This window comes from Tamandua tetradactyla, chromosome 1, assembly GCF_023851605.1.
Source record: "Tamandua tetradactyla isolate mTamTet1 chromosome 1, mTamTet1.pri, whole genome shotgun sequence".
Taxonomy (NCBI): domain Eukaryota; kingdom Metazoa; phylum Chordata; class Mammalia; order Pilosa; family Myrmecophagidae; genus Tamandua; species Tamandua tetradactyla.
Window position 1 is genome coordinate 231,976,071 of NC_135327.1, and position 14,694 is coordinate 231,990,764.

The 14,694-nt window shown below is 45.9% G+C and overlaps 1 protein-coding gene across 1 annotated transcript in view; it reads right to left on the reverse strand.

Moving 5' to 3' along the window:
* Positions 1-14,694, reverse strand: part of ST8SIA6 (ST8 alpha-N-acetyl-neuraminide alpha-2,8-sialyltransferase 6) — a 102,076-nt gene that overhangs the window by 20,870 nt on the left and 66,512 nt on the right. Inside the window, exon 4 of the mRNA XM_077154644.1 lies at positions 6,198-6,284. Coding sequence (XP_077010759.1) covers positions 6,198-6,284 — 87 coding nt within the window. The remainder of the gene's footprint in view (positions 1-6,197; positions 6,285-14,694) is intronic.

Here is a 14,694-nt window from a genome sequence, read left to right on the forward strand (position 1 = left end):
AGAGGGCATGGTGACGTCCAGTGCCCGGCTCAGACACTGGCTCTATGGGACCTCGACCAAGTTGGAGAGCTGGGGAACGGAGCAGTGGATCCTGGAAGGAAAGCCAGGCATTCCTTATGGCCTCTTAGGTACCAGTGGGGAGCCCAGGAGAAGCTGATAGCTGACCTCTTGGCTCTGTTGGTGCATCGTGAAATGGGGATTGTGATCTGAAACTCAGGATTGCTGTGCGTGTTAAATGAGGTCTTTCCGTGAAAGCACCGGGCATGGTGGCCTGCGTAGAGAAGCTCTAGGTATGTGCTAGCTCCTTCCTTCCTTTCCCATGCCATCCACGAATCACTCCCATCTGAACCGGCTGAAGTTGGGCAGACAGATGCTGGGGTTTCCAGGAAGGCTGAGGAGAGAGCATTTGGGACCACGGAAACTTGCATGGCATGGGGTCCCTGGGCCCTGAGGCAGGTGGCGGGGAGCAAGGAGCAGGGAGGGGCGAGGGGGGAGACGGATGGAGCACCCTAGATCCCAAGACAGGTGGACGCTCAATGCCTTGTGATGGACATGGACAAGAAAAAGTAAATGCACAAACCCTTCACACATTGGTCATTTTGCTGAGGGTTGATCCAAGATGTAGCTTAACCTACACAAAGTTCTGTTTCAAATCTGGCAGCTGGAGAAAAGTCTGGGAGCAATATGTGATCCCTGCTCAAAATGGGGTCAACACAAGTCTCAGTCTAGGGAGAGGGAATTAATAAAGGCTGTCCTAGTTTGCTAGCTGCCGGAAGGCACTATATCAGAAACAGAACGGCTTTTAAAAGGGGGAATTTAATAAGTTGCTAGTTTACAGTTCCAAGGCCAAGAAAATGTCCCAATTAAAGCAAGTCCATAGAAATGTCCAAATCAAGGCACCAACAAGAGGTTACCTTCACTCAAGAAAGGCCGACGAAGTTCAGGGTTCCTCTCAACTGGAAGGACACACAGTGAACATGGCCATCTGCTAGCGTCCGCTCCTGGCTTCTTGTTTCATGAAGCTCCCCCGGGGGCGTTTTCCTTCTTCATCTCCAAAGGTCTCTGGCCGTGTGGGCTCTCGGGGTTCTCGTCACTCTGTGGCTCTCTCCAAACTGTCTCCTCTTTTAAAGGATTCCAGTAAACTAATCAAGACCCACCTGGAATGGGTGGAGCCACATCTCTCTCTGTTCAAAAGTGAACACCCACAATTGGGTGAGTCACAGCTCCCTGGAGATAATCTGATCAACCTCCCAACATAGCGTGCTGAATAGGGATTAAAATAGATGATTGGTCCCACACGATCGAGTTAGGATTAAAACATGGCTTTTCCAGGTTACGTAAGTCCTTTCAAACTAAAGTCCAAGTTCAGAAATGCCGCTCAGCTGGCTGAGGTTTTCCCCTAATAGATAATGCATGCACTGTATTTTTTAAACATGAAAATGCATGAAATAATTAAATACGAAATTTATGAAAGAGCTGCTCATATATTTGAAATCAAGGCAAAATAAACTATGAGGAAACATGATTATCAAAGTAGAGCACAAGAGGTCGACAAAACCTAAAACCCAGAGGTGCGGGAGTGGCGCTGGAGCACCGGGGAGGGGCCTGCGGGGGGGCGGGGGGGACGTGCTGCCAGTGCGGAGGCAGCGGCAGCACAGGGAGGGCTGAGCAGGTGACTGAGGGGCCCAGAGGGCGAAGGGCAGCCTCGGAGGGGGCATCCGGCACGGGAGCAGAAGCAACAGGATGCAAAAGTTAAAACACACACAGAACTGCACAACGCAGTGAGCCCTAAGTTACACCACAGGCCATAGTTAGTAGAGACGATTAAAAGGTGCTGTCGTCAGTTGTCACAAACGTCCCACACTCATGCAGGGTGTTGGTAATAGGGTGGTGCAATGCAGCCTGGTATTTTATGCATGACTGTTCTGTAAACCTACTTCTCTAATTGAAATAAATAAATAAAAATAAACCCTCCCTGACTTGTCTCTAAAATAAAGCACCACAAAGCCTCGGAAGAACACTGCATACAGCTTGGGAGCCACGTTTTGAAATAAAAATTAAAAGACCCATAAGTCTATGTGGGCTTGATGCATTTTTATGGCTAAGTTTATATCCCGACGCTTAGGGAGAGGAAGTAGTCCTGATGTGCACGAGCAGGCTTCCAGAAGGAAACACGGCAGCAGCAACGATGCTGTGGGGTTTTGTGGCTTCTCAGGATGGGCAGACGCACTGTGTCAGTTGTCATGGCACACAGAAGATGATGTGACAGGATCTAAACAGTGTAAAATGGTCTTGAAGTCGAGGAAAAGAAGATTTCGGACCTGCCAGATGACCCAAAACACCCAGTTTGAAGTTCACAGGTCCTCCTAAAATAAAGTAGTAAAACGGAATCTCAGTAAGCCATCCACGAGGACAGCTAGCTGCATGGGTCTGAAAGAGCAAACACTTTGAGAGAACCGGGAGAAGGGAACAGTGGCTGGAAATACAGACACGGCTGTGGATAATCAGAAGAGGCTCCTGTGCAGATGCTTTGGGCTTCTGCAGAACAAAATACCCGGGAAATAATGTTCAATAAGTGTTGACTGAATGAAACAAAGTATAAAGTTGATATGTGCCAGCCAAAAGCAAACCACGACTGTTACAACTGTTGCTTTTGGAGAAATATTTCAGAAGAAACATTGTTGGTTAGTTTTAACTTTGGTTGCCCAGTTCTGTGATTTCTAGAAAAATAAGTCAATTACTTATTTACCTGTTTATTTACAGAATTTATACCCTCTCATGAAACTAAATCATTAAAAGATGTTGTTTTGATAATGCAAATGTCACGTAATAAGAAATCAATACACGTGTGGGGTATGTAAGTTTATTTTGTGACATGCTATTTTGTTCAAGAAGCTAAAATAAAAATGAAAGCAACACACTGGCTGCTATTTTGGAAGTATCAATGAATTAATTAAATCAGCTTTGCAATATCTTTAAAAATATATATCCAACACAGAAGGAAGACAAAGGAATGACTTTCAAGGCATTTTAATTTAATCAACCGGAGGGGATAATTAGAGATTTAATAATATTGTTTCCATGTAGTCCTTATCTCTAGCAAATAATTCAAGCACAAAATATCGGTTTTTACAAGTATTTGGAAAGGTATCTCATTTGCCTGAATCTTGAAATAAGCATGTGCTTTCATCTAATAGCACTGTTTACTGCAGCTAAATTTTCAGTAAATATGTGATTGCTAGTTCAGGCATCTTGGATTCCAGCTCACGTCTGTGAAAACTGGTGATGGCTAAAGAAATCTAATGGTGTTAGAGGGTCCAAAAAAAAAAATGAGAAAAGAAACAGCAGAGTGAGAATTTCTGAAAAGAAATGTGAAAGTTCATATGGAAGTTAAGCGCCGTGGCCCGGGGACCGACGAGTCTTCTGTAATCGGCCACATCAAGGAGTGGCATTGCCTTCCGCTGGAGGCTCATACATGATGACAATGCAGGTGGCCTCGGGACTCTCCCGCCACCTGCAGAGCTCAAACCTGTGCACAGCAGCCTTCAGGACAGCTGGGGCGCCAGGACGGGCCCCTCCCTGCGGGGCTGGGGTGTGAGCATCGGCGCGGTGTGAAGGCTCTCAGGGGCCCCTCACGCACACGGTGACCCCTCGGCCTCTGAAAGGAGGGGTCGAGAACACGAAGAGCAGGAACTTTCTGGACTGAAATTCAGGGAGACCCCCCCCCCCCCGCCAGCGTGGGGCACATGCAGCGGCCCTGCTTGGGGGAAATGGTGACAGAAGACAATAAATGATCCTAAAAGCAGAAGACGGCACAACATTCCCCACCACACCTGGCCGTGCAAAACAGAGCAGATGCGAGGAAAAAGTCAGGGTCTACGTGTCTTTTGGTCTCACTTAAATCCCCTTTACTTAGTTCAGCTAGGGACTCACAAGACCCCAGTTCCCAACTGAAGCGTGGGGTGCCTGGCGGTGGTGTGGGGGCACGCTGTGCAGGTGGCCATACCCAGGGGCGGGTGCCAAGTCCACCCAGCAAACAGCTGCAGACCCAGAGGGCTCAGAGACACTTCAGTCCTTGGGGGGGGGGGACAGAGGCCCTGAGACACTGATGAAGGTTATGGCTCTTCTTCCCCAAAACCCTCTGAAGTTTCACGCCCTTCGGGGCATCGTGGAGCCACCGGCGTGGACTCTGGTTAGAGCTGCCAGTTTCCAGGAGGGCACGGATAAGCTCGGGACTCCACTTCAGGCTCCACGTTCCCAGATCCACAGTGAATCGCGGAATGAGGAAAAGTCCAGGAGTTGATAAATAGAGGACAAATGCCATCATGTAGGGGAAGGAGGTTGCTGAGAAAGCAGGCTTTCAGAAGGCCATATTTTCTCACATAAGCCAGTTGTAAACAGAAACACCAGTGGCTTTTCCTTCGTGGGAGAGGCAATTTTCTCTTAGCATTTACATTTAATCTAGTGTCAGCACAAGCCCAGCCTGTCCAAGACTGCCTTATTGTCTTGAGATCAATTTCCTTTTGACATCTTTCTTTTTGTCAGTAGCACAATCAACCAGACCGAAATTTCCCATTTGTCTCTGACTCCTTCTCCTTCGAGGAGAAAACCGGAATTGCAGAAGCAAGCAGGCCTGCCCTTGTCTCCATGGCAGCCGCCCCCCAGGCTGAGCTAGCAACATCATCAACAAGCTATAAAACCATCAACAAGGATTTCTTGGCCTTTTAGTTTTACCCCTTTTGCTAGCAAGCAGCATATTTATTAAAGAAACAATAATCTTTAAAGGATCTACTTTTAATCATGTGACCACAGGGGTCCCCTAACTTTCACACAGCCCCGGTGTCAGCTGCTGGAAGTGTCCGTCAGGCTGAAAGTGGATTCAGGATACACTCACCTGCCTATGCTCGTCAGCATTTGTGATTGCTGCTGTGTGAGTATTATCATCTTTCTAAAGGTCACGTACAAATAAACGAGGCGGAAAACTACTTGGCTGCTTGTCATCTATCACAGGGGAGATTTCTATAAGACCGGCCTTATAAATAAGCCAGAGACTCCTCAGAGTCGGGCAGCTGTATTAGCCAATATTTAGGGAAATGGAGTCTTGATTATGAAGTGGCTGCACAGACTTCTGTTGAAAGCCCACGTAATTTAGGTTGTGTGTATGCCCATAAACAGGGCATTACAATGTAGCAAATATTTAAGTAAATAAATAAATGCCACTATGAGTAGCCTCATGAATGACAGCCCCTGTAAGTGTCCTAGCCCCAGACGGTCACTCAGATGGGCCTTGGCGGGGCGGGTCTGGTTCCCACACGTTTTTTATGCTGTCATGGCACCAAGCCAACCTGGCTGTCTGTCTGTGTGTCCTTCCATGGGGTGTCTCTCCATCCTCACCTGCAGCTCCCATGAAGTTTGGGGTGTGAAGAGACTCCTGGTTTTTGTCAAGAAGAAAGAAAAGAGAAGAGAAGAGAAAAGGGGAGGGGAGGGCAATAAAAGAGAAGAAGGAAGGAAGGAAAGAGGGAGGGAGGGAGGGAGGGAGGGCGGGAGGAGCCCTTGACTGAGCCAGGGGCCACATGTGGAGCTTGCAGGGACCAGTGGCCGCTCTGACGGGGCTGCCCCCACCCGCCCCACCGGCAGCCCTGCTTCTCAGCATCCCGGCTAAGGGCAGATCTCCTGAGTTCAACCAAAGATGGACACGATTCAGTGAGGCCGCAGCCCTCTGAGCATGGGCCCCTGGGGTGCAGGAAGCCGCCACCCCCCTGCCAAGCCCTGTGCCTCTGTGTGCAGGGCCGGGGAAGGGCCTTTCCTGGCAGACACATGCAGCCCCGAGGCCTGGGTCCACTCTGCGCTGCACCCTGCCTCCGGGCTCGGACCTGCCTTGTCCCCATGGGCTGCGGGGACAACCACGGCAGGTACAAATGGCACAGGAGAGAGCAGGCAACAGCCATGGGACAGAAGCTTTCATGTGAGCTTGGGATATTTTTTGTAATTCCAGAGATGTCATTACAAATGTCTACAGAGGTGAGGGTGGCGGGACGGGCGGGTGAGGCTAATGCTGCCAGACAACGTTTGGGGTCCCCTTTAGGGCACCGCCAGTGGGTCCACTCTCTTCTCCTCAACAACACGGCGCCTATTTTTCTTACAGAGCAAATACACAAAACATCTTTATCTCATGGTATTCATGCTTTTTTTTTTACCTAAAATTCTCATATTCTTCTGCCTGCTGCCTCCAGGGACACTTCTGTACATCTGTGACCAGCTGAAGGTACTCATCTTCCGAATACCTGAAAGTTAAATGTCAGTGGGATCAGAAAATAGGGCCGCACACAGCCGAGCAAGCACTCCTTAACTCTCTGAATCTTATCTAAAATAAGCTGGAGTAGATAGAAGTAAACACCACACTCATCTCAAAGTTTCTAGGAACACACAGTTTTCAAAGAATTATTACATTGGTTTAAGAATTTGTAATTTGTACGTATCACAAACCAATTCTAGTATTACAAACAAAACACATCAGCACACCTACTCACATGCCTTAATCTCAGCTCTAACTCATTGACACATAAATACGCGCATTATAGGTACTTACCAGGAATATATGGGTCATCTTTTTGTTTTTTTTAATTCTAAGTTGATAAATTTACTTTGGGGTGTATACATGGAATTTCCCCCAAACAGCAATCTTACATTTTAATTCTAAACATTACATTTCAAAAATAGATTGTCCTGGGTGGTGTGACAGCGGCTCAAGTGGCAGAATTGTTGCCTGCCATGCTAGAGACCCTGTTTGATTCCTGGTGCCTGTCTATGCAAAAATGAATAAGTAAATAGATTGTGCCAAGTTAAGAGAGACGTATATTGGCATAAAACTCTGTGGACCCAGAACCTTTGTCACATCTGCGGCAGGATCCCAGCCCTAGCAGGCTGCTCTTTATTGAAGCTGCATCATTAAGATTTCCTTTAGTTGGGCTCAAAATATCCAGAATACTCTGAGTGCTCTAATTTAAAATGCAAATATTCTTGTGAGTAAAAAAAAACCCTTAAATCTTCTGTCAGCTATTGTCCTAGCAGCTAGTTGCCAGCTGTGTGTGATGGGGGCTCTGCAGCAGTGGGAAAGGGTGGCGATGGCGAAAGTGTGGGGAAGGGAGCTGGCAGCAGAGTCCTGCCAGGGACTGGCACCCCTCGGGACTGACACCCCTCTCACCAACTAGTGAACTTCAGACCCTCCAAGATGACTCTGAAAGGAGTCGTCTTTGTAAGATAGGGAGGGGGCAAACCAAGCCGCTACTTAGCCCCTAAATTTACCTTCCTCTTGGGCTTTTTTCCTTAAATGATTGTGCCCATAGGAATCAAAATGACTTTCCTGTGGTTCCCACTGGAAGTGCTCAAAGGGTCGAAGGACTTTGCTGAATACTCAAGGAGGAAGCAGAGGGAATACACGGACCTGCCACCAAAGGAATAACATGGCTTCCCCTGCACACGGGCTTCCAACCCTGACTCATCTGGCTTGCTCCCATGGTCCTGGACCTGTGCTAAGATGTTACATGGCTTGAGTGGTCTATGCTCTAGCTCTAGAGATTTTATAGACGTGATACTTCCTAGCTGGACTGAAGACTGCCTGTCTCCATATGGTGGGAGACACTCAGAGACCCACAGCATCCAGTACAGCATCAAGCCTGGTCAGCAGCCTGCCCAAGGCTCTCAAGAGAGACGAGACACCATGACTGCCCTCTCCTATCTGGGATGTCTGGTCTACCAACAGGGCATGGCTTTAGATCATTTGATCCCATTAGAACACAACAATCGTCAAAGCACCATGTGTATAGGAGTTCTTCAGGCCAAGGAACAGAAGAATTGTTTACTCACAAGCTCCACTAAGGAGAAAGAGGAAAGGAAAAGCCAAATGCAAATATCTTCTATCTACCAAATTGACTAGAATTGCAATTGCATTTTAAGTCATCAGGATGAAACATATCATGAAAAGCAAAGTAAATGGAGATTTGCCATCCACATTTGAATACTAAAGATACAAAAGTTTAAATTTATTTAAATTTTAATTATTAGATGTAAAGGAAACTAAATTTCTCATGATGTATAGCTAAGATGATGAGAACAATTGTAAACTTAAAGACACAGCAATAGAAACTTTGGAAAATAAAATACAGTGCTAAGAAAAGGCTGAATAAAAAATTAATACACAATCAGTGACCTGTGAGACAACCACGAATGGCCTAATATACATATAATTATAGTCCCAGAAAAAGAGAAGAAAACAATTAAAAAATGATGGTAGAAATTTTCCAAATTTACTGAAAACTATATATTCACAGATCCCAAGAAGCGCAACAAATCCAAAGCACAAAAACATGAAGAAAACTACATCAAGGCATATAAAAAATTCCTTAAAGGCAGGAATAGAGAGAAATTCTTAAAAGTGGTAAGAAAATACAAAAAACAAAGATAAGAATACAGCAAACTTCTTTTTGGAAACAATGGAAGCCAGAAGGCAGTTGTTTTAGTTTGTAAAGTTGCTGGAATGCAAAAATCAGAAATGGGTTGGCTTTTATAAAGGGGATTTATTATGTTACAAGTTCACAGTTCTCAAGCCTTAAAAATGTACAGACCAAGGCATCCATGGAAGACACTGAGACTCGAGAAAGGCTGAAGGTGTCCAGAACACCTCTGTCAACTGGGAAGGCACATGGCTGGCATCTGCTGGCTCTTTGGCTTCTGGTTTCAAACAGTGTCCCTGGACAGCATTTTCTTTTTGCATCTCTAAATGTCTCTGTCTGTGCAGACTCTGAAACAACTGTATTTTCTCCAAAATGCCTCCCTTTTTAAAGGACCCCAGTAAACAAATCAAGACCCACCTTGAATGGGTGGAGTCACATTTCCACATAATCAAAAAGCCACACCCACAGTTAGGTGTGCCACCTCTCCATGGAAGTAATCTAATCAAAAGGCCATGGCCATAATTGAGTGGGTCAGTCTCCATAGAAACAATCTAATCAAAGGTTTCCACCCTAAACAATAGGTCTGGCCCCACAAGATTGGATCAGCACGGAAAGAACATGTTTTTTTCTGGGGGTAATGTCTTCAAACTAGCAAAGCAGTAGAACAATATCTTTAAAATACAGAATGGGGGTTCAGGGGACAGTCAACCTAGAATCCTATACTCAGCAAATCTTTCAAAAATGAAGGTAAAGTAACTACTTTTCTGAACATACAAAAGCTGAAAGAATTCATAACCAGCAGGTGCATACTGCAGGAAACATTAAAGTAAGTACTTCAGGCAGAAAGGAAAAGAAAGCAGACTGAAAATTAGATCTACACCAATAATGAAGCTATGTAAATATGAAAAATATGTAAATGCATGTTAGACTCTATTATTTTTCTGTCTCTCTAAAGCTAACAGGCTGTTATGAATGTAATCATTATGTATCAGGGATTTATAACATCTGTATAAATAAATGCATGGCAACTGTAAAACAAGTGGGAAAAACAGTAGTGGTATAAATCACTTGAAAGTAGACTGTGAGAAGAAAAAGATATATATTGCACAGCTAAAACAATCAGTAAAAACAAAAGAAAGAGTTGTAGCTAGCAAACTACTAAAAGTTGTCTCAGTTTGCTAAAGCTGCCAGAATGCAATATACCAGAAATGGATTGGCTTTTACAAGGGATATTTATTAGGTTTAAAATGTACAATTCTAAAACCATGAAAATGTCCAAATTGAGGCATCAACAAAAGGAGGCCAATCACATCCAGGCACCTATGTCACATGGGAAGGCACATGGCAATGTCTGCCGTCCTTTTCTCAGGGAGTCTGTTTTCAAATGGCTCTCTCTGCATCTGCAAGTGTCTGAGTTTGAGCTTTTTCCATAATGTTCTCCTTTTAAAGGGCTCCAGTAAGCTAATTAAGACCCTCCTTGTATGGGTGGGATCACATCTCCATGGAAACAACCTAATCAAGAGTGCCCACCCTATAATAAGTCTGCCCCCATAAGACTGGATTAAAAAAACATTGCTTTTCTGAGGTACATAACAGTTTCAAATCTGCAAAAATGTGATCAAATATAATAAATTTTATAATCATTAAAATACTTGTTCCAAAAGAAGGCAGTAAAAGAGGGAAAAGAAACAAAGAACAGATGGAACAGATACTAAAAAACAGCAAGATGGTAGATTTAAATTCAATCATATGAAGACAAATAGAAAGATGGTGGATTAAAATCCAAAAAATTTTAATAATCACATTAACTATAAATGGTCTAAACACACCAACTAAAAGGCAGAGAATGCCAGACTGGATAAAAATACAGGACCCAATCATAACTCTCCATGGAAGCAGAAAATTATTTGTTAAAGACATAAATAAAATTGATGAACCTCTAGCCACACCAATTTGGAAAAAGAGAGAGAAAATGTTTGACCGACCAATAGCAGAAATCAGAGAGGTTGCAGCCCTGAAGGTCTTGTAGATATTAAAAAGATAATAACAACTTTGTCAAAAACTTTGATGACTTAAATGAAATGGATATATTCGTTGAAAGACACAAACTACCAAAGTTCACTTGAGAAGAAACAGACAATTTAAATTGTTCTATAACTATTAATGATATTGAATTTATAATTGAAATTCTTCAAAAAAAAAAAGTCTTCAGGCTCAGATGGCTTTACTGGAGAATTTTACCAAACATTTTAAGATAAAACCTACAGCTAGAACTCTCCTTTAGGTGAAGGCTGAAAGCTTTTCACCTAAGATCAGGAGTGAGGCAAGGATGGCAATTCTCACCACCTTCATTCCACATCGAACTGGATGTTCAACCAGTGCAAAAAAAAAAAGAAAGATATGTGACTGCATCCAGCTAAACAGGAAGAAATTAGAGTATTCACAGATGACAGGATCATCTGAAGAATATACAAATAAGGTCATTAGAACTAGTAACAGCAAAGTTGCATATTCTTCTTTCTGGTAATTCTGTTTACATATGTCAAAACTCTTCTATTTGTACACTTACATTACAGTTTATTGTATGTCACTTGTATCTCAAAAAATGTGAAAAAAGATTGTATTTTCCATGATGATATAACAGAGATAACACATCAGCCACTATTAAGGATCAAATATGTAAAAATTAAAATTCTGCTTACTATGAATGAAGAGTATCTTTAAGTTAATATGCTTTTAAGGAGTCCCTGAATAATGCTCAGCATGTCTTTCCTATTATATACGGAAGACTTCTCACAGATCGGCATGTTTCCATGTGGGAACCCCCTCTAGACCACGCCCTCCCCCAGGACCCTGAGGGCTGGCCATTTCCAACCAGTACATGCTGGCTGTTCCTGTCACCGGGAGATGAAAGGCAATGAGGCCATATATTCAAGGCGACCTTTTCTCATTGCATGGGAGTGTGACCTCTACTCTAGAGCTTTCCCCAGCCCAGACTTCCACTAATCACCCTCCATTAACACTGAGCCTTCCATCAAAGCACGGCCTGGGAATTCCTGGGTTACAACTCACAGCAGGCAAGTTGCAGTCCAGGAACCCAACACATCCCTGCTAAGTTCCCATTTCTGAGCATGTTAAACTTTCACCATTTTCCTATGTGTGACCCACATGATGACTGCCCCATTGTCCTCTCTGAGCTCATTCAAGAGTGATGAATGTCAAAACTGCTGAAGATTTTGGACAAGGGTGATGCAGCTAGGAGCACCACAAATGGAACACATCCCTGTCTTCTTGGCTGGGCTTCTCCACCTTCCATGCAGGGTGAGGGGCTCTGACTTCATGGGAGCTTCCTCAGCCCTGTGCTGTGCTGGCTCACAGGTGGTCCCAGTTCCAGGGGTGCGGGCAGCAGGTTGGTGACAGACTGGTGCTTTGTGCCATGGCTGGGGTGCTTACACCAGGGGCTGGGCAAAGGCCCCACTCCATCACCAGGCAGTCATTAAACATGCAGGGTGCCGCTGCTCCTGTCTCACCCCACGCACGCAGCCTGTGGGCCTGGCTGCAGGTGAGGCCAGGTGAGACTGCTGCTCACCTGGCTCCCCAAGCAAGGCTGACCCCAACGGGTGACTAGACCTACCAGTTCCCAAGCAACGAGCAGCTCGGGAAGTTGCAGGTGACCATTTCCAGCAGGACTGTGTGCAAATGCCCTTCCATGCATTTATACTTCCCTGAAAAGCGAGCTTGTGTGGTTTTGGAGTCGTTCTTGCCTTTATACTGAGCTTAGTCAAGAACATTAAAATTTCCATCTATTGCCAATTGAAATAAAGGTGCACTATAAACTTTTATTTCAGTGACACATGTCCTGTGATAAACCATAGCTGGCTCCAGTCTAACTTAATATTTAAAGAGTCAATCAGAATGTATAGAATTTTACAGGTAGGTAAGTTGTTGCATAAAATGCCTTTTGCCTTTGTAGTGACTGACGTTTAAAGCCGAGGTGATACATGGAGCAGAGCCATCGTAAGGAAAAGAAAAGAGGGCCTTCTCCTGGCCACTAATTGTTGGAAGCTCCACGCCCCACTCCCTGGGGCTGCGGCACTCAGAAATTGGTTTTAAGTCCAGTGTGGAAATGGAGCCTGATCCCGTGAAATTGTAAAGGGGAAGGTTAAAGCCTGAGGAATGCCCAAGGCAGTTTTTCCTACCTGCTTTCTCTTTTGTACTAAAAGGTAAATTACTAGCAGCTGTCTTTGGAAATCAGGGTTGCTACAGGCCCCCCGATGGGGAAGGGGATGGCTGGAAAAGAGCAGCGCTGGAAGGGGCCGCATGGGCTGCGGGGGTGCCGCATGGGCTGTGGGGGGGGGGCCGCATGGGCTGTGGGGGAGCCGCATGTGGTGTGGGAGGGGCCCCATGGGCTGCGGAAGGGGCCCCATGGGCTGTGGGAGGGGCCCCATGGGCTGTGGGAGGGGCCCCATGGGCTGTGGGGGGCCCGCATGGGCTGTGGGGGGGCCCGCATAGGCTGCGGGGGGGCCCCATGGGCTGCGGGGGGGCCGCATAAGCTGCAGGGGGCCGCATGGGCTGTGGGGGAGGCCGCATGGGCTGTGGGGGGGGCCGCATGGGCTGCGGGGGGGGCCCATGGGCTGCGGGGGGGGCCGCATGGACTGTGGGGGAGGCCGCATGGGCTGTGGGAGGGGCCCCATTGGCTGTGGAAGGGGCCGCATGGGCTGCGGTGGGGGGGACCCCCGGGCCTGGCTGCTGAGGTTGAGTGCGAGCCTCTCCATTACACCATCGCTCCTGCAAGCCTACGTTTATGGTGGGCTTTCGCTCTACAAGGACAGACCCCACCTGAAAATACGTGCAGCAGCCACTCCTGTCATATTGTCCCTGTTTTTATAGGTGAGTGTGGGAGTTAGGGTCAGGTGTCCACCTGGCCAGGTGATGGTGCCTGTTCTGTGGTGGACGTGAGTCATCAGCATGTGAAACGCATCTATGTGACGACATCTGCAGTTGGCTAAGGGCAGTGCCTGCCGCAGCGAGTGAGGTTTACTTTAATTAGCTGGAGGCTCAAAGAGAGAGGTCAGGAGAGAGCTCAGCAGCTCAGCCCAGACATTTGGAGATGCAGAAAGGAATCACCCTGGGGAAAGCCACTGGGACGCAGGAGCCAGGAGAGAAGCCAGCAGATGTCACCTTGTGCCTTCCCATGGAACAGAAAACCTCAGGTGAAAGCTCGCTACCTTTCCTCTGAAGAACTAGAGGTTTTTAACTAAATAAATCCCCTTATTAAAAGTTGATCCATCTCTCATGTGTTGTATTCTGGCCGCTTTGGCAAACTAAAACAGTGACAAAGCCCTAAGTTCTAGGGAGATAAACAGCTTACTCAGTGTTGCGCTAGAAGAGGGAGAGTGAAGAATGAAGACTTTTGAGCCACAGCCCATCTCTCTGTCCGATACCTCAGGCTGCGTCTCATCTGTCATGCAGTGAAACTGGAAATTAAGGCCATTAGACAGTCTCTGGTCTCAGGACACACAACACATCACTTTAACTAATGCAGCAAATTATCTTCAAAAGAATATATAATGCCCATTTAAATCATTATCAATAATACCCAAAATGAGATGCAAATTATAATTGACATACTAAATGATTCTAAATAAATACTATATTAAAATGTTTACTATTTTTCCTAGAAGCTTCTCCGGAGATACAGATCTACATGCTGTGACTAGTTTTATATCAATTAAGATATAAATAGGGCTGTTTAAATGCCATAATTTTATGGTTAATTAATTTAATTGTTAAGTATTTATTGGGTATTTGTTAGGTACCTGGAATTAATCTTGGGGATACTCATTTATTAAGCAGCTAATACACTGATTTAGATTTCTATGACGCCTCTTCCCGGTAAAAGCTGGCCTTTTCTCGTCCACCGAAATGGGGTGGACACCCACACCTGAGTGGCACAGAGGCTGCAGGTTTTTGATGATGCTCTGTGTGGAGCAAACGGCCTCTGTGTCTACTTTCCACCAGACCCTGAGGAGCTCAGCTCCACATCAACACAAATTCTGAAAATGAAAGCAGGGCTGCAAGTGTTCCGTCGGTGTGGCAAACCCTTCCGGCGGGCCGTGAAGTCCCGGCCGCTGCGCTGTGGGGGCTGGCTTGGGGCGACCCAGAGAAGTGAAGATACCACCCCACGCCAGAGGCTCGCCCAGAGACGGCAGCAGCGGGACCCGGAGGGGCCTGGGGAAGG